Source organism: Notamacropus eugenii, chromosome 3 (genome assembly GCF_028372415.1).
Source record: "Notamacropus eugenii isolate mMacEug1 chromosome 3, mMacEug1.pri_v2, whole genome shotgun sequence".
In the NCBI taxonomy this organism is placed as follows: Eukaryota; Metazoa; Chordata; class Mammalia; order Diprotodontia; family Macropodidae; genus Notamacropus; species Notamacropus eugenii.
In genome coordinates, this window is record NC_092874.1 from 130682080 (window position 1) to 130707374 (window position 25295).

At 36.0% G+C, this 25295-nt stretch overlaps 1 protein-coding gene across 4 annotated transcripts in view; it reads right to left on the reverse strand.

Moving 5' to 3' along the window:
* ING3 (inhibitor of growth family member 3) overlaps positions 1-25295 on the reverse strand; it is a 52539-nt gene that overhangs the window by 12744 nt on the left and 14500 nt on the right. For 2 of the 4 annotated variants that reach the window (XM_072652909.1, XM_072652907.1), the window contains exons 5-6: positions 5738-5834; positions 1092-1163 (exon numbers count right to left, since the gene is read on the reverse strand). In XM_072652909.1, coding sequence (XP_072509010.1) covers positions 1092-1163; positions 5738-5834 — 169 coding nt within the window. Of the gene's footprint in view, positions 1-1091; positions 1164-5737; positions 5835-7146; positions 7221-19813; positions 20650-25295 lie in introns of those variants that run through there. The other 2 variants (XM_072652911.1, XM_072652910.1) reach the window with 2 other exon arrangements.

Below are 25295 nucleotides of genomic sequence, written 5' to 3' on the forward strand. Positions count from 1 at the left end.
CCAAATTTTCTGGTTCTATTTTAATATTTATTTTTATATACTCATGTGCTTTCATGCTATTCCTCCCCACCAACCACCACTGTATTATAAGCCCCACAAAGGCAGAGACAGTTCCTCCTCCCCAGTGCCTACCATGGAAATGCTTGTTGACTGAGGTGATCGTGAAACACAGAGCATTTCATTTTCTTGACAGATAAGAAATAGCAAGAAAACAGTAATGTTTCTTTGTTCACTGAAAGTTTACATTTTAATCTTATATTTTCTACTGCCATAGGTAGGAAAATGGACTGATCTTGTGATTTCATTAATGGAGGCAGTTGAGGAAACTTCCTCTACAAAAACAGGTCATCCATCATTTTTTCTGCAGCTTCTAGTCTCAGGAGTTTTGTACAGGCCCCTGAGAAGTAAAGTGATCTGTCCAGTATTGCACAGCAAGGACAGGTAGGAGGTGGGACTTGAGCTTGGGTCTTTCCCTGGCTTTGAGGCTGGCTCTCTAGGCTCAGTGTCCTACTGCCTCTCATGCCTGAAGGGGTTTCAAATGACTCAAGAACTGTGCTGAGAGAGTCGTTTCATGTACTACTCTTTCACACCTAAGATGAGGGGGCTTTCTTCTGTACAATATTACCCAGAATTTAGAGAGTGGTGCTATCATTTTTTTCCCCTGACAAACTGCTTCCAAGGAGGAAAGAAATACAAGATGTCTGCACCTTATTCTCTATTCAGTCACCCACCTGTTCCCTTTGACCACTCACTCCAAAGTTGCAGAATTCTGTTCAAAAAAAATGAGTATTTAAGAGGAGGAAGAGGAATAGAGGAAGAAAAAACTATCCTAATCTTTGACCCCAGAAATGGCTCACAGAAATAGTTTGACAGGGGAGGTAATGCCCAAGTCAAAAGGAAGGCTAATAATGAAATGAATGGAAATATAGGCAAGATGATTTGCTTCCCAAGACAGTAGGCATAGCTCATCATGGGAAGTTTTCTAATGTCACGGCATCTATGCATTAGAATGGGTTTCAATTTTCACATTATATAATTAAGCTATATTAAAATTTCAAACACAATGAAACAAATAAAGCCCCCACACTTACTCTCCACTGGTGTATGTGAATGAGCGTGATGGTTATTTACTGGTTGTGATGGAGTATCTAATTCCAGTGACCCTGAAAAAGAGATAAAGAGATAGAACAGTAAGTTACCATAGAACTTGGGCAGTTTAGCCTCTAGCTATAGAAATTAAGTCCCTCCCTTTCCCATCCACCTGGACTGGCAAATTCCAATCCATATGTCTAGCCTTGTCCAATTGAGTCATTATTATCTATAATGTTACTGGTTTCCCAGATTTTCCTTGAGCCATCCTCAGCTCTGAATAAATTAAAAAGGTACATGATGAGGAACACAGCAGTCAAATACCATATCACAGTATACTGAAGAGAGATCAAACTCAGCTCAACCAGATTACAATGTAATTGGAAAATTTGTAACAAAAAAAAAAGCAACAAAACAAAACAATACAACACAGATAATGGTATTCTATGCTTATCTAAGTCATTTCTGTTTAAGTCTGACATCACTGGTCTCCTGAAAGAACTCTGGATTTGGTATCATTAGATCTGGCTTTAGATTCCACCTGGAACACTTAACTGTCCATGTGAGTGTGGTGAGATGATGGGGAAAAACTTTAAAAACTGTTAAGTTTGATTAAGTGTAACTGGGGTTAGACCAGATAACCTCTAGCATCACTTTTAGCTCTAAACCTTATGACCTTTTCTTAGGCAAAACAATGTATATAGATTGCTGGATAATCTGAAAAAAAAAATGGTTGCTGTATAAGTGACTTGATCAACTTTTTAAACCCCATATAGCCCTATTCCACTGTCTCATCCTTGAGGTGACCCTAGAACACTGGAGTCAGCCAATGGAGCTTAAATTCTGGCAGGTTCTATCATACTGGAAACACTGAGGTCAAATTAAGAGAGGTTGACTATCAAGGTGGCTATAGAATAACACATTTTTTCTGAAAGACTGTCTACTAAGTTATAGATGGATGAAACTTATGTTGGAGAAGTGTGGTATTACACTAGCAAAACAGTTTCTTATGTAACAGAACTTTGAACGATAAACTCATTAATGTTGGTGTACAAACAAATCTCAACCAAATGCTACTTGACTGTAAGAGCTTTTAAGGCAAAAACCTATGGTTCAAGGAAATATAAGGAAGCCTGGCCTAACAGAAAAAGCAAGGGGGCTCTGGAGTCTGAGGAACTAGGTTCAAATCCTGCTTCATTTTAAAAATGAGGTTACACTAGAGCTTCAAGCTCCAATTCCAGGATCTCATGGCTATTGTTACTATACGAAAGAGAATTCATTGTTCGCAAAATAAGATGTGATATTCTCCACTTCCACAAGGAGACAAAGTTAGGTTATTTTCTCTTTGAAAAGCAAGATAGAAGAACCACAATGAAAAATGCTGTACTGGCCCAAATGTGCACCATACTGATTTTCAATCTGACTTGTACAAAATATGGAAGAAGCATATAACATCACCTCAATGACAGGGCAAGTAATAAAATGAAGAAAGCAATTTTGACAAAAATGAATAAAAAGTCTTTGTCTCAAATGAAAATTATGCAAAAATTATTCTGGCACTAAGTATATTTTGACACAATAAGTTTTTTTACATCATTGTTTTACAGTGTACTGGGATCAGAACTAGCTCTGTGATTTCCCAATTGTAAGGCACTCTCAAATTAGGAACTTTCTACCAATGCATCCATATTCTTCCTGCCACTTGTAATTTTAGAGCAGGGGTTCTGAGACTCCAGGAGTCCTGGAATCTGAGGTCCAGGAATCTATGTGTTTTAAAAAGTATTCTGATAACTATTTAAACATAACTGGTTTTCTTTGTAAACCTAAACATTTTATCCTATACATTAAAAAAAAATATAACTCTTAACATCCAGAGACTTCACTAGCCTGCCACAGGGATTCACAATACAACATAGATGAAGGACCTCTCAATGCTTTAACACTGAGAGGTTAAATAACCTGTCCAGGGTTACAAAGCAGGCATCTGTCAGGGGTGGAACTTAAAATCCTCCATTCCTGGTTTCAAGGCTAACCTACATCACTTTTCTTTTAAGGGTGTAGCTATACATTTGTTTTCTTTAAAAAAAAAAAATCTTATTTTAGAAAAGCTGCCTATATTGGGAGTAGCCTATAACTGGATCATTGGAACAATTTAAAAAATAAATTCTGTCAATGTTTGCCTATTTTCCTAAGTTAGAAGACTAAATTTTTGCAAAGAAAGAAAACGTTAGGGAATTAGAGCTTAATGATTTGAAAAGAGCAAATAGCATCATTTTTGCATGTAGAACCATAGAGGGGCTATATTATCCTTACAAGATGTTCAATTGTCTTATAATCAATGTAGTTTTAAAAGGATTTTCTGTGTTTGCCTTTGGTTTCTTCAGATGAAATTGGAATAAAGGGCGAGACAGATGAAGATGTTTGTATAGCTTAACTCACTTTGATGTCATACTTCTTTGTTCTCAGGAAGATAGCTTTATTAATCTTATTAGCCCATATAAATAGAATTGGAATATTCACAACTTTCCAAATTGTAAGTTATTTAGAGCTGTCCTTAGAATCAAGTGACAAAGATATTGCAAACAGGTTTAGTGTTATTCAAATGTGCAGCGAATACTAAGGTTTCTGGGGAGGTATAATCCCTCTCAAAACTGAATGCTAAATATAAATCAAATAATTGATCCAAGTCAATTTTATAAATGCAAAAATTGACCTGTGTATACAAAAGGTGGTCATTTTATTTTCTAACCTATTTCCAGAGGAATACCAAATTCTGATGTAACCCATATTTTGATGACAATCATTTTTTCCACTGTTGAAGACATCCACACCTCACATATTACTTTTCCTAGGGAATTTAATAATGTTGAAACGATCAAGAAAAAGAAAAGAGCTTCAGCTATTTTGAGATATTTTTGGCAGATGCCAAATGTAAAATGGGGGTGGGGAGGATTATTCATCAGTTGTGAAATGATGTTTGAATTAAGTCAGGCTACAGGTGGTATGCTCTTCCACTGTAAGAAGTCTTTAGAGGATCCTGGAAGGAAAGGTATACAAAAGCAAACTGAGGCCTTTAGAGGGAGAAAATAAAAGCAGTTTATCTCTGGCAAGGTAGAAATATGGGTGAAGAAGGTTTAATAGGGAGGAAAATGTTGCTCTGGAAAATAATGTGGAATTATACTAGACAAGTTACTAAAATATTTTTATCTTTTCACAAAGGGATCCCACTAATGGGATATTCCAAATACCATATATGTAGCAAAATATCTTAGCAGGACTCTGTCATCACAAAAACAAACAAACAAAAAACCAGACAAAATGGATACCCACTTATTGGGGAATGAATAAACAAATTGCTTACATGTGTGACGGACTATCATTGCATTATTATGCAATGAAATGAATAATAAGCAAAATAAGAGAAGATCTGTATGAAGTAATAATGAAAAAACAGAATCCAGAAAATAACAGACACAATGACTACAGAAACATAAATATCACAAAAAAAAGGCAATGGAACTCTGGTGAATTTTAATGATCAATTTCAGGCCCTGAGAAGTAGCGCTCAATCATGTAGAGAGGAAGAAGACTAAAGATAAAGAAGATGGAAACAATGTAGGTTGGCTTTGCTTAAATAACTGACTCTGTTATAAGGGGAAATGATTATGGTATAAAATCAAAAGGGAATAATACATTTTTTACAATATTAATTCAACTAGCAGCTCCCTTTACAATGAGTTTTTTTAACTTGGAATTTACAGACCAATAAGAGATACTGGACAGATGTTAGGGGATCTTGGAAAACGACCCTCTTGAACTGGGAGAAAAACTCTTTATTTTCACTAATTTTGCTTTGATAATTTAAAACCATTCTGAGAAGGGGTCCATTGGCTTTTCCAGACTGCCAAATGAGTCCATGACACAAAGAAAAGGTTAAGAACTCTTGTTATAGAACAAAGTCCTGGTAAACTTCCATAAAGGAAGGAAAATGAACAATCTTCTCTTAAGTATACACAGATACTTTAGGGATAACAATTTGTGGCAGAAGTACTTAACTGAAAGGATTTAATTTCTTTTAATCTTTACTTTAACTGGCTGTCTCAACGTTATAAGCAGATGCTGAATATTATGAACATTACCAAAACATGAGAGGCAATTGGTAGGGGGAGGGGACAGAGAGCTGGTCTTGGAGTCAGAAAGACTTGAGTGTAAGTCCTGTTTCTGCCACTTATTGGCTGTTTGGTCTTAACCTCTCTTAACCTCTCGGAGCCATATACACTTCTCTAAGACTAAACTGCTGAATGGTTAAAGATTTTCATTGGTAGAGGAAGTTTCCTCGCTGGAAATCCTTATACAAATGAAATCACAAGGTCAGTCTAAAAATAACAACAACATTATTTTAGTAAAATTCTATCATAATATAAAAGGCACTAGTGAATGAGTTGCATACTTTATTTTTTCTGAGATGTCCATGCCTGAAAACAAGCAAAAATGCTAGACCCATATTAACCTTAAAAGGATGCCATCATCCATTCACCTTGTAGCAGGTTCCCAAAGGGCTGAGAGGGATTTAAAAACATCTGTGGGACAAATTTTTCGATACTATCACATCCACTTTCCAAAATTTAAAACCTTAATATTTACTCACGTCTCTCTAATATTTCTGTAATTCCAGCATTATCAGCTTCTAGCTCCATTTTAAACTTAGCCAGTTCTTGATCCAACTTTCTCAAGTGTCGATCTACCTGTGTGAAAAAAGATCAAAGGTAACCACCAAAATATGGGACTCATTTAAAGTGTTAGTTTTGTGGGGAAATGTCTAATTTTTAATTAAACAGAAGTACTTTTATCACTGTGACATCAGCCAAGTTATCTAACTACTCTATGGCCTCAGTATTCCCATCTATAAAATGAAGGGATTAGATTAGACCTTAAATATCCCTTCTAGTGCTAAAATTTAATTTTTAAAATCTTTGTTACAATAAAATGTTAATCAGAACCTTCAATTTAAGAAAATTTTTTCTTCCTGAACTCTATTTTTAGGACAGAGAGAAAGCAACAACCAAATAAGCTGCTACCATGGATTTTGGGGACTAAGCAAGAGGAACCTTGCAGGGTATGCCCTCAGGTTCCTATAGGCTCACCCTAAATATGTATATTCACAGTCTGTTTGATGATAATTGAGGTTAAGAATGACAACTCAGAGACAATGAACATCCTTAATAAAAGATTTAATTATGGTGTACATATACTAGTACAGCTAGTAAGTGGATTAATACAGTTTATAAACTTTTACAAGGGCTGAAACAAAGTATTTTCTGATTAATGATGAGTTAATCAAAACACTCAAAATCACATCCCTTGGGAATTCTAACAAAAAATAAAAGTTTAAAGTAAAATGCTTCCCTTTTATTTAGATGGCAAAAAATAATTTACTTTTTCAATTATTTGCAGATTTATAATTTGATTGTAGATGCTGCAATAATTCTGAAATCTAACCCAACTGCCATAATTGGGTGAAAAAATTTTATTAATTATTGCAGACAAATAAGAACCACTATTTTTGTGGAACTGGTGTTAAGAATATCCACTAATTACTTTATAGTGCTGGACTGAAAAGGTAAACTTTATTCAAAACAGCTGTTCAGTCTAATTTCCATAGAAATAAGTAGAGATTGTTTTCTCTGAAGATCATACAATAAGGTTGATAAGGAAAAAGTTAAAAAGTCTGTCAAGAATATGTTTATCTAAGATAACCAGTGAAAGTGAGAATTATGCTTAACCATTTATGCCTAAGGTTAATAAGTGAAGTGTTTTCTGTATTCCAGCATGAATAGGATCCAAACTAGATTGTAATATAGGTACTTTTAAAAATCACAGAACAACAGAAATCAGGTTGCAAAATACAAGTAAAAGAATATCATATTGTTTAGTCTTTGGCTAAATGGGCCTAAAGGAATGTTAGTCTGTGAAATGTCTATAATTGGGACCCAGCTCCCTTTGTCCTTACCCGAAAACTGCCTGTCTGAAACTGTCAGAAGTTGTAATTAGCATCAGGGTCATCAATGTTGGAATCTCACTCATTCAAAGAGTTTGCAGGTAATTGAGCATCCTTGAATCTAACCTCTATTCTAGGAGAAAAATATGAACCTAAATTTCAGTAAGGCAAAGAAACTCCTCTCCTTACCTCTTGCCAAAAGTGGTCTAAAGGAACTCAGAAAAACACAGAAAATCACTTTAGAAAAAGTATTAGTACCCATTTAAACTCAATGCAACCTATAATTACATCAATCCACAATTATTCAGTGTGCACATACTATGTGCAAAGCAGAGAGCCAGGTCCCTGGTGGGACATATATATGACACAGTCCCTGTCTTCAAGGAACTTATAATCTATCTGAGAATTTAAGTGCTTCATAATCTGGCCCCTTCCTACATTTTCAGCCTTCTTATACCTTACTCCCCTCCACACACTCTATATCCCAGCAACGTTGGCCTAATTACAGTTCCTCAAACATGACACTGTCTCTCATCCGTGCCTTTTCACTGACCCCATGCCTGGAATGTTCTGCCCTTTCACCTCTACCTCCTAATTTCCCTGGTTTCCTTCAAAACTCAAGTTCAAATCTCACCTTCTGCAGGAGGTCTTTCCTGGTTCCCGCAGCTGGTAATGCCTTCTCCTTTAATTTCCCTTTATATATTCTAGTTATATCTTGTATGTGCCTAGATATTCACATGCTGTCTTCCCCATTAGAATGTACGTTCCTTAGGAGCAGGGACTGTGATTTTACTTTGGGGGGGGAAAGATTCTTTTTATTGTTTTGTTTTTGACTTGAGGGGTTTAATAAATGGTTGATGACTAATAAAAAAAAGTTAAATACCACCACCATATTTAAAGAACAATTTAAGAGATATAGTAAGGCAATCTACAATTATTTGCCTCCCAAATGGTACAAAGAACAAGTGCCAGCAGTTTAGAATTGCAGAAACAAAGAATTTAGAGTTGGGATGAGGGGCAGCATGAGAGAGTATAAAGAACATAGCACTAAAGTCAGAGAACTTGTGTTCATATTCTTTTTTCTGACATTCAATGACCTTTGGCAAGTAACAACCTCCTGGGCCTCAGTTTTCTCATCTATACTATTGAGAATTTGGATTAGATGCTCACAAAAGTGTCTTCCAGCTCTAGATCTATGATCCTAGGAGTCTTCAGGGGTCACCTAATACAAATCACACAGTTAAAGGAGTTAGCATGGAGCCAGGGGACCTAGAAGGAGTCCCAACTCTACCTTTTACTAACTACTCAATGACTTTGGGCAAGTCATTTACCTTCTCAGAGCCTGAGATGCTTTCATTTATAAAACTGGGTCGGTGCTATCTGACTTGCTGAGTAACATGAGGATGACAGGAAAGAATGAAGTGCTTTGTACATTCATAAATCTATAAATTTTCGCAAATTCAGAAATGAATGATCGGAGAAGTTAGGAGAAAGAGACTATTTTAGGTTGGATTGGTCTGGAAAAGTTTCATAAGGCAAGGATGATTCAACCCCTGCTTTAAAGGATGGGCAGAAAGGACATTCTAGACAAGGAAGAAGGCTCCAAAAAAAAGAAAAGAAAAAGTGTTCAGATACCAACAGCAATTCAGTTTGTCTGAAGTGGAAGGTTACTACAAGAGAGATAAAGCTAGGTCCAGATTGTAGCAAATTGTGAATACCAGACTTAGGAATATAGACTTTTTTATTCTAAAGGCCATGGAGAGCAAATGCAGCTTTATGAATAAAGGATATAATCCAAATAACATTTTGATAGTTTAAGCTCAATTTCATTTTTTATCAAATTCCAGAGACACAAAGTTCAAACTTATTACCTTTCCTTATGCCGACTACAGCTTGAGTGTTATCCTTCTTCCCTTCCCCCTAATCCCCCAAAATGGTGAGCTGTATTTAAAAATAAGTCTTAAGACGAACCATACAGATATACCAAATCAGGATTACTCTTTAAAAAAAGCAGGATAGCATACTGGAAAAAGCATTTGATTTAGGATCAGAAGATCTGTTAACTACTCATAGAATCTTAGACAAGTCACAACTTCTATAGGCTTCAGTGTCATCTTTTTTTTTTTCCTTTTTTCTTTTTACAGCTCCTAAGAAGGCAGTAAAAGATCTTAGTGGGGATGTGGAGAAGCCATCGGAGTAAGAAAATTTAGAGCAAGTACAAGAGCAGCATAACCAGGGAAAGGGAGGGCAAAAGAAGTGGAAGTATGGATTGGCAAGGAGAAATACTCCTGAAGGATTTGCCACATTTAGTACAGGTACCAATATGGAAGAGAAAAAATTCTTCAGAGGTAGGTCTAAAAAGCTAGGTCCCCAAAGCTAGAGCAAAAAGGGAAGAATGCAACAAGTACCTGCTTCTGTTTCAGGTTCCAACTACTTTGAGGGTTTCTAGGGCTAACCATTCCTCCTAGGTTGCACTGTTAACTCATTTCCACAGAACTACCATGCCTGTGTGCCTCTCTTGGTATTCAGCTCCCTTTTATGTACTGTTTTCCTCCATCAGCATGTAAGCTCCTTGAGGTCAGGGGCTGTCTTTCTGCTTGTTTATTCCCAGGACTTAATACAGTGCCTGGCACAGTGTAAGAGCTTAACATATGCTTGCTAATAGACTGCCTCAACATTTACTTTTGGTTCCAGGCCCAGTCAACAACTAATTAATTTTGTTTACTATAAATTGGCCATTTATAGCAACTAGGGGTAGAGTTACGTTTAAAAAAAAAAAAAGACAGCTTACAGTAGCCAACAAGCAGAGAGGTTTTAAGTTTAAGTTTAAAGACATTAAAAACCTTGTCCTGGCCTAGGTGACTGAACAGTGATGGTCAGGCTGGTCCACTAAGTGTGGACTTGCAAGTCTACAACTGTTTCGTCTTTCAGACAGCAAGCTCTCCACATCCTATTCTACACTACCTACCTCCTTGCTCTAGTCATCATCTGAGTTCCACCAAGTCCCTCCCACCTTTGCAAGATTCGGAGAGAAAAAGAAAAGCTAAGAGATCCTGTCAGATGCACTAAAAATTCTTGAGGAACTCCTCAGCTAAAACAGGGGCATAAGCAATGAATAACAACTTCATCTCACTAATCTCCTTACCAATCTCTTCCATGAAGTAGATCACAAACCAGAATGTGTTTGTAACAATTTGCTCCATGTGGAAGTTTGATATTATAATCCTCCCCCAATTTTTTATGTAAGATGAAATTCTCTGCTCTCATCATATCATCAAGTGAATGAGTCCGTGGCATAAGATCTCAATCTTATCAGCTTGTTTCACAGCAATGCTAACAACACTGATGAAAACCTCACATCAGAACTATTTTCTTTCTCATTTCTGTTGATGGTCATAGATTGGTTGTAACATGAATTCTTTGCTACTCCTGACTTTTTATGTCTGGTTTGTGCTTCTCAAAAAATTGGGAGGAGATCAGCCTTTACCATGGCCTACACGGCACTAAGGTGGGGCAGAAAATGGAAGTCACTGCTGGCACTGGCTAGCTCATCCATCATCTTTTAAATGAAAAGGTCAGATTAGATGATTTCTAAGAAATAGTCCTTCTCTGAATCTGTGATCCTATTGTTAAGAACAGAGGATGGGGAAGACAGAATTATAGAGGTGGAAAGTAGCTAACAGGTCATTAAGCCCTCAAGTCAAGATAGGAAACTGAAACTCACAGAGGATAAGTAACTTGCTCAACCTCATACAGTCAGTTAGAGGAAGATACAAGACTAAAAACCAAGGTTTCCTGATCACTAGTTCAGTGGCTTTCTGCATCACGGCACTACATAGCTTAATTTTCCAAACTTAAGTCTAAATAAATCTATGACAAAACAGAGATAAATCAGAAAGTTAAACTGGGTAATAACAAAATACTGCATAGCAATAAAAAGGGGAGAAGGAGAACATGAATTATAGTCTAATTTTGCTGCAATGAAATAATCTACATAAATTTAAGAAACAAAAGAATAACTCTAGAAAACACAACACAAAATCTCCTATACTTCTAAAGTATATTCCTTTTATTAAGAGTCTGTTTCTTTCTCTTTCTCCCCCCACATCCTATCTTTATGATGCATTCATGTTCTTTGCAGATGCTTTGCTACCAGCATGTTATTTTCAAATGTTGTGTTTTTTTAATCCATGTTTGTGGATGACATTGTGCTGATTTCAACAAGCCCCGGAACACTAAAAGAAGAGCCTTCCAGTGGAGATTTTAAAACCACTCAAAAGAGTTTGGCCTGATCATTCACTAAGGAAAGACCAAGTGGATAAGAACATTTATTTCTGGGAGTGTGGCCAGATGAGTCCAGCCTAGAAGGGTTTTCCCCATTGTGTGAACTATCTTGAGTATACTGCTAGATTTTTGTCTTCTGTTCACTATGTCTTCCAATATCCAGGTGAAAGAACTAGAGAGGCAAGCCTCTAGGGAAGCATCTGAGCCAAAACACAGCCAACATTCATAAGAAGTCATACCAGGATTCCTCCTCCACCCTCTAAAAAAAGAAAAAAGCTTTCCCTGGAAGAAATTCAAAAGAAACTAGAGCAGGAGTAAGGAATCCTGTAGATATGGCCTCAAGGTCACAGGTTCCCCGCTCTTTAACTAGAGGCTACAGAAAAGAACCCCCCAAATCTTAAGAAACTGAAGACTTAAAGTTGGCTGAGAAGCAAAAGCACAAGAAAGTAGTACTTCGGAAAGCAACTGAAGAAAACAATAACTTCAGTAAAATGACAGAAGAAAAACTACCCACAAAATGAAAGTGAAAGAGAGGTATACACGTGTCCAACAATGGAGGGCTTATAAGAGGACAAGCATATTGAAGAAATGAAGACTAAATAACCTGAAGACCCTGCTAATAAGAATGAAACTGATTGAGCTAAGCTGTTCAGAGAACTGACTTTCTCCTGTCATCTCCCTCTCCTAAATATCCAAACACTTTACTAGTTAGTACATTCCCCAGTCCCCTCTTGATAAATACTTTAGAAACTAATGTAGAACTGCAGGGATAGATCCAAATGTTGATTTAGGATCAAAAATGGGAGGAAACACAAGTTTTTAAGAGCTGATGTCTTTCCAATATAGCTATTTTTCTTGTTACATTAAAAAAAAAATTCCAGCATCTTTGGTCCTGGATTAATGGCTAGTACTATACTGGTTCTGTAAAAAATAAAAATAAATTTAAAAAAATTAAGAAATATGCTGAATATATTAATTTTTAAAATCTGACCTTTGTCCTAGATCTACCAAATACTTGAATGGTTAGTAAAACTGCACAGGGCATTGTTATGACATCGAATTCTTTCTACTTGGGTTTGAAACAAGCTTCACTGACCTATGCTGTTTAGATTTGAACCCCAAAATTCCTTTGGAATGATAGAATGACAAAGCATGTATAGCAACAAGTTCTGTGCTCCCTTTCTTCACACTTTTTTCTAGAGTTTTCTGTTTTTTACAATAATAACTTTGTTTTGATACCTCAGCTCAGATTATCTGTTACTAGTCTTACAGATGTTTCTTCTCACACAAGAATTATTTTTTTTGTTTTTGTGTCCCAGCTTCATTCAGATTAAACCACAATTGCTGTGAGAAAAGAATGCCTATTGTCCCGATTATGACATGCAGTTACATAGACAGCCTAGAGAGTTATCTATCAGTATGCATATCTAGACAGCAAAAATAGCCAATTACATGGGCCCAGAATTAAACGGAAGGAGAGAATAAGGCAGATTGTCTTAAGGAAATTGCAAAGCTACTCTGATGACCTCAAGCATCATCCAGAAACAAAGGCTCATCTTTCTAATATAAATACTACCTGCTGTTGTTATGTGGCTTCAAGATGGAATGTGGCTGCCTCTAAAGTTTTGTCATCAAACTCAAATAGAAACAGGGGACACTACGCCACACATAAGGTTTCCTGCTGGCCACACTGACTTTGAAGACCACAAAGTTAACATTACCTATATTCTACTGTATTTATATTTATTTTGTTAAATATTTCCCAATTATATTTTAATCTGGTCAGGATCATACTCAAGAGCACTGTGGGTAGCATGTTTGAAACCTCTGCTCTAAAGAACTGAAAATGAGTATCATGCAGAGAGCAATGAAAAGTCATATCAAGGATGTGAGTAGGTTATAATATATAACCAGTGAGGAATTTTGAAGAACAGGTCAAAAAAGATGTCATTAATGAAATACATGATAGGAAGAGGACAGGGGCTAGTCACATGGCAGAGGTGAAAGAAACATGATAGGAAGATAGCCTAGTGTTCCACAGATATCTCACAATGTCAAGATAAATCAAGGTATGTTATATGTTAGGTGGAACCACTACGTGGACTTCCAGAAAAAAACATGGCCAAGAGTCAAATGAGATGTATAGGCATGAATGGGACTATGATCTGTATTAGTGGAGGGGATATCTTAAGCAATAAGATCACAGCCCCATCTCAGTATTGGGGTTTTTATAATCTAATAAGATAAGGGATAAAACACATGTATAAGTAAATGTGATACAAAGTAGAATGATAAGAACAAAGAAAGGGTGCTCTAAGAAATACAAGAAAAGAAAGATCAATTGTTGGGAGGAGATGTGGAGGAGATCAAGGGAAAAAGGGTTCTTGGGCTCACCTGACCTATATCTAGAAGAAAAGGGTTTCAATAAGCAGAGATATGAAAGGAGTACATTCCAGATCCGGGGACTATTCTGCATTAACGTATGGTGATAAAAAGGATAGAATGAAAGGACAAAGTGAGATATGAACAGATAACAACCCAATTTGATTGGAACATTTAGTTAACAGGGGGAACTGAAAAGGGTCACATTGTGAAGGGCCTCCAAGGCAAGTTTGAAGGTAAGAGGAAATCATTCAAGGTTTTTGAGCAGTGGAATGGTATGAACATATCTTTGCATTAAGAAAATTATTTTAGCAACAGTGTAAAGATAGATTAAAGAAGAAAATGACTAGAAGAAGGGAAACCAGTTAGGAGGCTCTAATAACATTTATGTAAGAGGTATTTAAGGCCTAAATTAAGACAGTGGCAATGAGTGGAAAAGAGAAGACTGGTTCAAGAAATATAGATGGGGTACAATCAACAGGAACTGACATGTTGGGCACTTAATAAACGTTTGATAACTTGATTGGACTTCACTGGACACTTCTTAGTTATAGGGATGATGGAGAAGAAAAATTCAAAGATAACTCCTGCTTGACAAGTCAGATGGTAATGCCATTAACAAAAAGAGAAAAAGATATTAAGAAGGCAGAAGGGACAAGATTCAAAGAAAGGTGATAAATTCAGTTTTGGCCTGTGAGAGTCAAGGTAAGAAGATAAATCAGCAATGTTTTCAAACTGGTAAGAAGAGAACAAAGAGAAATCTGTACCATGATTAATGTCATGGAAGCTAAGAGAGGAGAGTCAGTCAAGGAGAATGTGGTCAGTATCAAATGTTACATAAAGGTCAAAGAGGATGAGTACTGATAAAAGGTCAGTGGAACCAGCAATTGGGAGGTCACTGGAAACTTTAGAGAGAGCAGTTTCTTTGAGATAGTGGAAATTAAAAACAGTTTTCAGGAGTGATAGAGTAACGGATGAAGTAAAAGATAGTGAATCTATAGACTTCTTTTAAAATGGCTTATTGATATCTTTTGTCTTTATATCATAGACATTTCCCACCAAACTCCAGACTGAATCCTCCCTAGTGACAAATAAAAATATTAATCAAAAATATCTGATACACAAACCTTGTCTAACAATGAATATAAGACACCATCCTCTTATCCAACTAACTCTCTGCCAGCTTAATTATCTGGGGTCATGCAGCTGGTATGTATTACAAATTGGTATGTATTACAAAGCTGACTCTATGAGGCAACACTGTCTCTTTTGTTTGTTGTTTTGTAAGTATTCATATACCATAGTTTGATTTAGCTATTCTCCAATAGATGCATACTTAATTTGTTTCTGGTTTTTGCCTTTTACAAAAAATGGTGCTATTAATATTTTGGCTTATGTTGGACATTTGTTTCTGTTCTTAACTGTCTTGGAGTATACGACCAGCAGTGGGATTTCTATAACTGAGGGCATGGAAACTTTAATCACTTTTCTTGCATAATTCCCAATCAAAATTCAGGATGGTTGGTCAACTTACATTAATGGTGCCTAAAGGTGCTGATCTTCCCGCAGTCCATAAACACTATTTCCATCTTTTGTCATCTTTGCCAATTTGCCTATTATGACTGTGAGATGGAAAAGCTGTTTTAATATGAATTTCTCTTACTGTAAGTAATTTGGTGTACTGTTTTCAGGTGGTCATTTATAGTTTGTGAATATTTTGAAAATTGTTCACATCCTTTAATTATTTATGAATTAAGCATTTATTTTGGTGCTATATGTTTTTCTTTCTTCTGTATATTAGCTTTTGTCAATGATATTTGATGACAATTACTCTTTTTAGAGGTTTAGCAGAGACAGGATGAAGAGAAAAACATCAATCAGGTTTGTTTCAGTGTTTGTTTTAGAATAGGGAATATTTGAGTATGTTGTAGACGGAAAAGAAGCAGTTAGAGCAACAGAATGACTGAAAGAATAAAGTCCTAGAAGACATGAAGGAGTACGAGAACAGGATCTAGAGTCAGAGGTGAATAGAACATTTATCTCCAATACTAAAACTGAACCCTCCCCTGCAAGAAGATCTCTCTCTCTATTTCTCTATCCATCCATCCATTTGCCTATCTATCCATCCATCCATTTATCTATCTATCCCTTTCTACCTATCTGCACTCTGAGCAACACCTTTCTTCTCAAAGAATCATACAACTGACATGCTACATAATAAATGAACTATTTTCTCTAGTAAGCCTAAGAGCCAAGATGAAAACTTATTACCTTGTAGGTTTTCAATAAAATCTTAAAAGTTAAAAGTAATGTGGTTATTCATCTTGCCTTCTTAAAATATAAATTAATTTATAAGACCATGTTTTTTATCAATTCTGCCTATACCCAGCACTGAGGTATTTCAGTGAGTCATTCAATAAATATATATTCAATAAAATGTGTTACAGTAATATTTTACTTATATGAATATTTCTAAAATTCTATTAGTTATTATCAAACACAGCAAGGGAAGGGCAACAACTAGTATAATGCCATACATAAAGTGAGTACTTAATAAATTCTTGTTATTGATAATGATGAAAGTTCCAATCCTGGATAACCATTAAGGTAAATGGAAGTACCCAAGGGATCACTCACTGCAATTCTCTATCTATGATTTGAAAAAAAAAAATCTTAACCATGCATCAATACTATTTATTACTTTATCAAACTATTTTTCATGATTCTGTAAAATTTCATACGAATAACTACTGAAAAATTCTACCTTAACAGAACAAGAAAAGAATTTCTTAAGAAATTTTTACTTCACTTGGTCTCCCTATTTAAAATCTAGTATTTACAAATATCATCTTATTTGATCCTCACAACACCTCTGGGAGATAGGTGCTATTATTATCCTATTTTACAATTCAGGAAAATGAGGCAGACAACATTAAGTGACTTACCCAGGGTCACGTAACTAGTAAGAGTTAGAGGCTAGATCTGAGCTCATATCTTCCTGACTCTAGGCTCTATCCATTGTACCACTTGTTGGCTATTTATATAGAAAACTTTAAGATATAAGAGAAAGAACATCAGATTTGGAGTCAAAGGGCCTGGGTTTGAACCTTCACTCTGCTGCTACTTGTGTGACCTAGGTAAAGTCATTTAATCTCGCTAAGCCTCAGTTTCCTAATTTATAAAATGAAGAGTTTGAATCAGACAACTTCCAAGGTCCTTTCTTCTCTACTCAAGTAATGGGAGAGTTACATATTAAGGTCATTACTAAAAGTGATGTTAAACTAAACATGAATCAGTATTAACTTTATTCTTGAAGCACTCTAATATCACAGCTACCTAGTGGCTTCAGAAATTGGTTACCCACTGAATAATATCAACTACGGGGAACCCATCTAGGTCAAAGTAGTGAAAGCCTAATGTAAAACAACCATACTCATCCTCATGTTTTTATCCTCTGGAATCAATCAAAAAACTGATTCCTCTCTATGCAAAGCTCATTAAATAAATACACTTTGCCATGGCAAGTATATATCTAGTAAAATATAAAGAACTCTTATAGTACTAGTGAATTTGGAACTAAGAAGGGAAGTTTCATGGGTAATACTCATGTTGTACTTACAGATGAGGAGAGAAAAAGGAATGTTGCTTGGGAAACTCCTGGAATTTCAGAATGAACAAGCAGTCATAAGAAATGCCTTTTTGGGGAGGGAATAAAATACAAACTTTTCTCTTCAGCATCTCAAGTACTTTACTACTTGGCTCCCTCTGTTCTTTCCAGGCTGAGTACACATTACTCTCTCTCATGTACTCTGTTTTAGCCAAAGTGGCCCCATCCACACACATTCAGCCTTTGTAACTGCTGTCTGCCTCTTTTTCTCCCATGCCTGTATTCTCTACCACCTCATATCTACTTATTAGAACCCTTGCTTCCCTTCAGAGATCAGCTAATATGCTGCCTCCTTCCTGATTTTTCTAGTTATTAAAGTTCCCACCTCCATTCATGAGTATTAAATTTATACATATTTTCCTTCTCTGTGAGCATTCTCTATCCGCCCAACAGAAGTTAAATTCCTTGAGGGAAGAAACTCATTCATTTCTGGATTTGTATCCTCAGTGTATAGAACGGGGCTTAGCACATAGTAAGAGCTTAATAAATAGCTGCTGTTGATCGAGTAATTCTTAGTGAAAAAAGACTCAAATTCAGGTAACCTGTATCCTAGATCAGTATCAAATATACTATGCCACAATGAAGCTGAAAAAGTCTAAGCAAGTCTAAGGCAGGGTTTTTTTTTTTTAAAGGAAGAAATTTCTATGATAAATAATAATCCCAAATAAATATTTTGATCTTTTATAGGATTCACAAATATCACTCAATTAGGAAATGAGAGAGCCACATATTGATTTAGAAGTGACCAATTAACATCATCTATAATGTACTATATTTTTATTTATTTCGTTAGGTATTTCCTAGCTACATTTTAATCTGGTTCCAGTGCATACACCAATGAGCCCCAAGTCTGACACTTCTGGTGTAGTGAACAGAAAGCTGGTCAGGAGTCAAGATTCCTGGGCTCAAGTCCTTCTTCTGACACAGACAAGATGTACAGTCATGGACAAGTGACTTAACCTCTTAACTGTCCCCAGGTGACATTGCAGACTCTAAGACATGGATGAATTGCTGATCTGCATTGGTGTAGAGAACTGTCATACTAGGGAAATCACAAGTCCAGACCAAAAACAAAGAGAAAATAAAAGGTGAAGAGAAATGGGAGATACAAAGAAATGGTTCTTATTTTCATGAAATTTACTATCTAGTATGGGATATGAAACTTACAGTATAAGGTAATACAGAGTGGGGAAAAAAAGTACTAAGGTCTGAAGGGGAAGAGGTCATGGAATAAGTACAGCTGATCAAGGCTTTGAAGGATACATATGATTTCAATAGATGGAAGAGATGAAGAAATCTTCTACTCAAAACCTATATGATGATTATGACAATTATATAGCTTGTATACGCCTAGCTCAATTCTTATTCTCGTTCCATGGAGTTGAAAGATCAGTATTCCAAAAGTGTAATGTTGGCATAAGTTGGAATAAGGTAATCAGCCACATCTACATCATTACATACATGCTAACATCCAAAAAGATTCTTGTATGATACCTATTAGCAATGCAGGACCTTAGTTCAACTTGACTAGGGTTAAGTAAGAGTCCTCTCATCCAAGAGTAAAGGGTAAATAAAAAAGAAACCCTAGGTAATCATTCTATACAGATTAAACACAGTTCTATTAGAACTAGAAATGACTGTGATATAAAAACAAAAGGCATCAATTAAAAAAAAAAGTCTGCTGGGTGCCATCTTAGAACCCTTGGAAACAATTAGGAATGAAGTTTCCCATGAAAATTCTTTGTGATCAAAGGAGAAGCTATAGTAGAGGTTCCTTTTATAAACACAAATCATGAAAAGAGACTGCATGCTTGGATTATATTCAAAGTAGATGAAAATAATTTAACTTCTCTTCAAGATCTTGAAAACAATCGTAATTAATGACCTTAAAAATATAAGGAGTAGCCAGGCACAGTAGCACACACATATGTAATCCTTGCTTTTGGGGAGGCTGAGGCTGGTGATGAGAGGTCTGAGCTTCTGGGTGCAATGCTGATAAGGTATCTACACTAAGTCCAGCACTAATACAGTGAGAGGTGTAGGACATGGGCACTAGGCTGCCTAAGCAGAAGCACTCCTCAGGTCATACACAAAGTAGGTCAGAGTCAATGAACAATGGGATTAGGCCCATGAGTGACTGGTGTGCTTCCAGTGTAAGATAGGTAGAGAGACAGTCTCAAATACGTGTGAAGAAAATCAAAACAATGGCATATGTTGCTATATTTACTTAACATGAGAATCAAATAATGGGTTCTCAAAGTTACAGGTAATCTATAGAATGATGACATACTATTCATCCTAGAAATAAACAAGGATCTGTAGTATCAAGGTTACTGGGAATAGTAAGAGATTGTCAAAATTATTCAAGCATTGACTATTAAGTTCAAATTATGTAAGATTATATAAATTAACTTTATTAGATATTATAATCTAATACATTCGCATGACAATGACATGTGGCAAAAGAATATAAGCATTCAATGACTGTTCATGAGTTATAGGTTCCTAGAAGGACAGCACTTTTTAAAATGGCTAACTATATTTTCTAGTCTAGGCTAATTATATTTTCCTAAGACAAGCATTACATCTGTTGGTATGATTTTCTGTATTGGTACTTCAATATTTCTTTATTTACTATCCTTCTACTATCAAATTCTATACTTATGAGGTAAGCCCAGTACAGTGGCAGATTAAAAAGGCAAAAAGGCTACTGCTGTTTTATTAAAATGGAAGAAGACTCTTTCAATTAAGACAAGAAAAGAAAATGAACAAACACCATAGTAAATGGGAAAGAAGGCTTAAACATTCAGGCGGAGGTCTAACATTTAGGGAAATCATGTAAGAGCAAATTTCTAAAAGTCTAACAATAATGAAAACACTACTAAAAATAGCTATGCTTATTAGAGAAGAAAAAATGCTTCATAAACAAAGAATTAAGCATAAAGTACAAATATCAATAGACAGTAACCCAAATCCAAAAATGAAAGAAAAAGTGAGAAAAATAATGGCACAGATTCCCATTATTATTTGATAGGCAGTCATTGGCTGACAGGTGGTCTCTAGGAACCTCCATCCTACGTTCTATGAGTATGAGCTTGGACTGGAGAACTTTATTCTGTACCGCAGCTAATGGGGGGAGGAATAGTTCTCATTGGTCACAGAACCCTGGAATCCAGATAGTTCCAAGACAGGTCCAAAATCTCCATTACGGTTCCATGTCCCCTAGAGTCTTTTCAAGGTAAAAGAATGTTAGAAGGGGCATTAAAGATAACTCAGTCCAACACGCATTTAAAAAACGAGGAAATTGTGGCTCTAAAAAATTAAATGACTTGCTCAAAGTGAGAGCTTATAAATAAATGGCAGAACTAGGATTTGAACTCAGGCTTTCTGATTCCAGGACCATCCAAACTATAACGACTGCCTCTTCTGGTCCAGACTTGAAGCCTAATTACAATAGGACATTTTAAGCTTTCGAGCTCCACAGAGATATATTCACCACAGCAGAAGGAACTTTACCATCAGTCCCTCAACTACAATAAAATGTGCCATTCTTCCAAATTTAACAATACAGAGTAACAGTCTAAAACTGTTAATAAAGTACAAATTTTAAATTATTTTTTTGGCTAGTGAGGACAAACTTTTGCTAGTCCAACCATATTTCTTTAGCAGTGCTCTTCTGCGGACTATGGGAGAATTTGAAAGATGGCAAATCAGTGTTATGCATAAAGTCTGTGATTATCGAATGGAATGAAATTAAAAGTAACTCTGAGAACAAGCTTGAAAATTAGACCAGCAATTCCATTGATAAAGGGAATTTTTCAGGTTAGAGATCCCCTGTACCAAGATAAATGTGTATCTTCTCTGTAACTTACAGTCTTATAAGTTACCTGGGCCACTGAGACATTAAGTGACTTGCCAAGGGTGACATATTCAGCACATCGGGGGGGGGGGGGGACTTGAACCCAAGTATTCTTGATTCCAAGGCCAGGTCTCTCTCTGTCCTCTACACCATACTGCCTACTCAACAATAACATAACACAATTTGTTTTAGCTAGATATATATACCAAAAGTCATACTATCCCCATTAGGGCAAATTTTATTAAAATGTTCATAAACATTAATTATGCATATATAACAGTAAATGTAACTACTGTGGTTAGTGGCTAAATGATGTATAAATATGTATCTTTTGCATTTATATGATATCTTTCAACCAAAGAGTTCAGTGCATTTAAAAAACAGTTAATGGATAGTAATTCTCACACCCTCTCCATGAGGCAAACAGAAAGCATTAAAGAAAGTAATAACCTCCTCACATCTCAACTCCCTCACTCATAGAGCACATGAGTATTTTAAGCTCTTTGAACTCTTAAGTTTTAAACAGAGGAATTTAATTTTTATATTTTTTAATAAGTTATTTGTAAAGAATGTTATTTAAATGCATCACAGTGATGTTCCAGGGAGCATAACTATTTAATGACTTCTCTACTAAGTAAGTTATTCCTTTCCTTAAATTCTTCTGAAATCACTTGTATGTCAATTGAAATCCTTATTTTCCAGCAAGAAAATATTAAATACCACCACTAAATTATTGCAGTGTGGTATAGTGGAAAGGGTAGGTACTAGATTATAAGTCAGAGTCAATTTAAGAGTCACACAAAGCAATGTCATATTGTTTTACAGGGATCCTTCATTTTTTGGCACAAAAAGTTATCACCTGACAATCACTCACCTTATTCATAAGACTTTCCTCCAAATGACTTTTAGCTGTTCCCATAAAGCAAATCTAACCTTTAAAAGATCTGCTACCCTGAAGAAATTTTTAAAATGTGCCACAGGCTCTGAAGACCATTCCAAAGAATTCCAAAAATATTTTGATCAACAATGGGACAAAATTCATTTGAATGTTTAAATTCTGGTATATTTGTGAAAAACTAATCACATTACCTTATAGTTACATTCCTATCGAGACCAAACTTGGCATGCTGAATAACCAAAAATGAATGAAAAGGCTTATTAAGCACTTGCTACATATCAGGAACTGTACCTTAGCACTTGTGCTGCAAATACAAATATGAAGTGCAGGAGAGTCCCTGCTCTGAAGAAGCTTATGCTCAAATAGAGGAAGACAACATGCAGAAGGATGCAGTGGTCAGGGAAGGGTAACTTGATCAAGAAAGACACAGGAAAAGTGAGTGGAATCCTATGGTAATTTGCTGGCATATCCTTTCTAGGAATGGCAGTGCTGATTTGATTACTATTTCCAGAAGAAGGTAGATGAAGAAGGGGGTAGGAGAATGGATTGAGTTGGGAAGTGAAAGGAACAAGGAATGAAGGTAGCCAGGAAGAGTCATCATGAAGGGTCTGGGTTGGGATACTTACAATGAACACTCACAAACCATATTATATATCATATAACAGAATACATATGGAGAAATACTTACATACATACATATACACAGCCATTGGTGAGGGAAAATCAAAATCAGTGCCTATGTATACAAAGTTATCAGGATTTTGATTTTCCCCTTACTGATAACAGAAACATACTCTCCCATGTGCAATACTCAAAAATCTTTGGGGTCAAAACTTTTCAATTTGGCCTCTAAGCAAGTCAAATATTGCTGATTCTCTCAGTAGCAGCTCTTAAATTCATCCAGTCCTATATTTTCAATAATCACCATATTAATCTTGGCCTAATGCCTAGATTACAAGCCTGGCCTTATGTAAGGCCTAACCTTATGACCTAATGCCTAAATTCATCAAGTTCTCTTACAGGTCACCTTGAAGCAGAACTCTCAATATTATGATCAATTCTGTATGCAAATGTTAAAATCAGCAGCCTTAAATACCATTTTTATATCACATCACTCCTCAAAGAGGCTTGCTTATCTCATAAAAAATAATAAAAAATAATCACACAAAATCACAGAAAGATATTAAATTGGATAATAGCACTACTCCCACTAGTGTCAATCCCAAATGTAAAGACGAAACAGCTTTCCCCTATTTTTGTATGTCTGATTATCTGAGACTTGAGTTGTCAATTTAGGAATTTCTGTTTCAATTTAAGGATTTCTTTTTTCATACAGAGGTAATTCTAATAACTGACCTTTGAAATTTCCCTTTCCACAAACACCTGTAAATTTCCATAAGAGATAGACACAAGATGACGTCTAGACTTGTGAATCTCATTTATCAAAGAGAACTAACTCTCCTAGGTGAGGACACTCTTTCACCAAGATCAGTACCTAGTCTGCAATTTACAGTCTTAGAGAGTTACTAGAGCACTCACTGGGAGGCTAACTAAAGAATCTAGACTTCAAGACCTCAAAATATTTTAATGTTATAGGTAATAAAAGAAATGACTGTGACTGACATATGCATGTAATACAGCAAGCTAATTTATGATTAAATGGTAACATTTATAATAATTATGCTTTCTGTATCTCTTTCACTAAAGTCCTACACTACATGATTGTGTGGTATGCTTAAGTCTCAGAAGCTGTGCCAACTGACTATATGCCTGGAGGCTTCTAACAAGAACCCAATGATGGACTGTGTCCTTCAAGGACTAGTGTAGCTAAGTTTGGAGATACTTATTACCAATTGGTTATTAGGTAATACAATTTTGGTGACCACATCAACTTATGAAAACCATTTTTTAAGATATGGAAGGGGCATCTGTATTAGTAGAGGGAGTAACCACACTGACAAAATCATAGATTTGTTATTCTTTTAAAAGTAAGTTCATATAGGCAGGTATTTCTTGTTTTAGCATTTCCATGCAATAGCTAATCCACCAAGGACACACATAATTAACAGTTCTAATTAAATACTGCTAAAATGCTTAAGAATAAGAACATTACAAATTCAGTCATTCATCAAATATTTACTAAATATCTACTCTGTACTAGGTCCATGCTAGGTGTTAAGCAAACTGAAAAGAGCAAAAAACATCTAGGTGTCAAAGAACTGACATGCTGGGAGGACAACAATTTGTCGCTGTTGTTCAGTTGTTTCAGTAGTGCCTGACTCTTCATGACCCCACTTGGGGTTCTCTTGACAAAGATAACGAAGTAGTTTTGCCACTCTAGCTCATTTTACAGATGAGGAACTGAGGCAAAAAAGATTAAGTGATGTGCCCAGGGTCACACAGCTAGTTAAGTGTCTGAGGCCAGACTGGAACTCAGGATGGTGAATCCTTCTAACTTCAGGCTCAGCATTCTATCTACTGCACCACTTAGCTGCCCAGAAAAATAAACATATATTAGTTAAAATAAATACAAACACACTGAAAAAGAAAACATAAGGGAAGGGGACATTAGCAAAGCAACTGGAGAAATAAAGAGAGATCTTATACAAGAGTTGGAGCTTGAGTTCAACTTTGAAGATAGGGATTCTAAGAAGCAAAGGTGAAGAGGAAGGACAAATGCCTGGTATACAGCAAGTGCTTAACAAATGTTTATTGACTGACTGACATTCCAAGCATGGGGGACAGCCCATGAAAAGGCACAGAGACAGGAGAGGGAATGCCATCTAAGGTAAATAGCAAATAGATTAAATTGGCTGGAACACGGACGGTGTAGAGGGGAGCAATGAATAATAAATCTGAAAAGGTAAGGTGAATACAAGGATTAAAATGCCAAACTATGGAGTCTTGTGTTTTATCCCAGCAGCACCTGGGAGCCACTGGGACTTTCTGAGCAGGCACTTAACGTGAGCAAACCTGTGTTTCAGGAATACCAATCTGGCAGATGTGCATAAGATGGACTGAAAAGGGAAGAGATTAGAGACTGGCAGACCAGTTACTAATACAATGTTCCAGGTGAGAGATGATGAGGGACTAAAATTGGGTCTATAAGTCAAGGGAA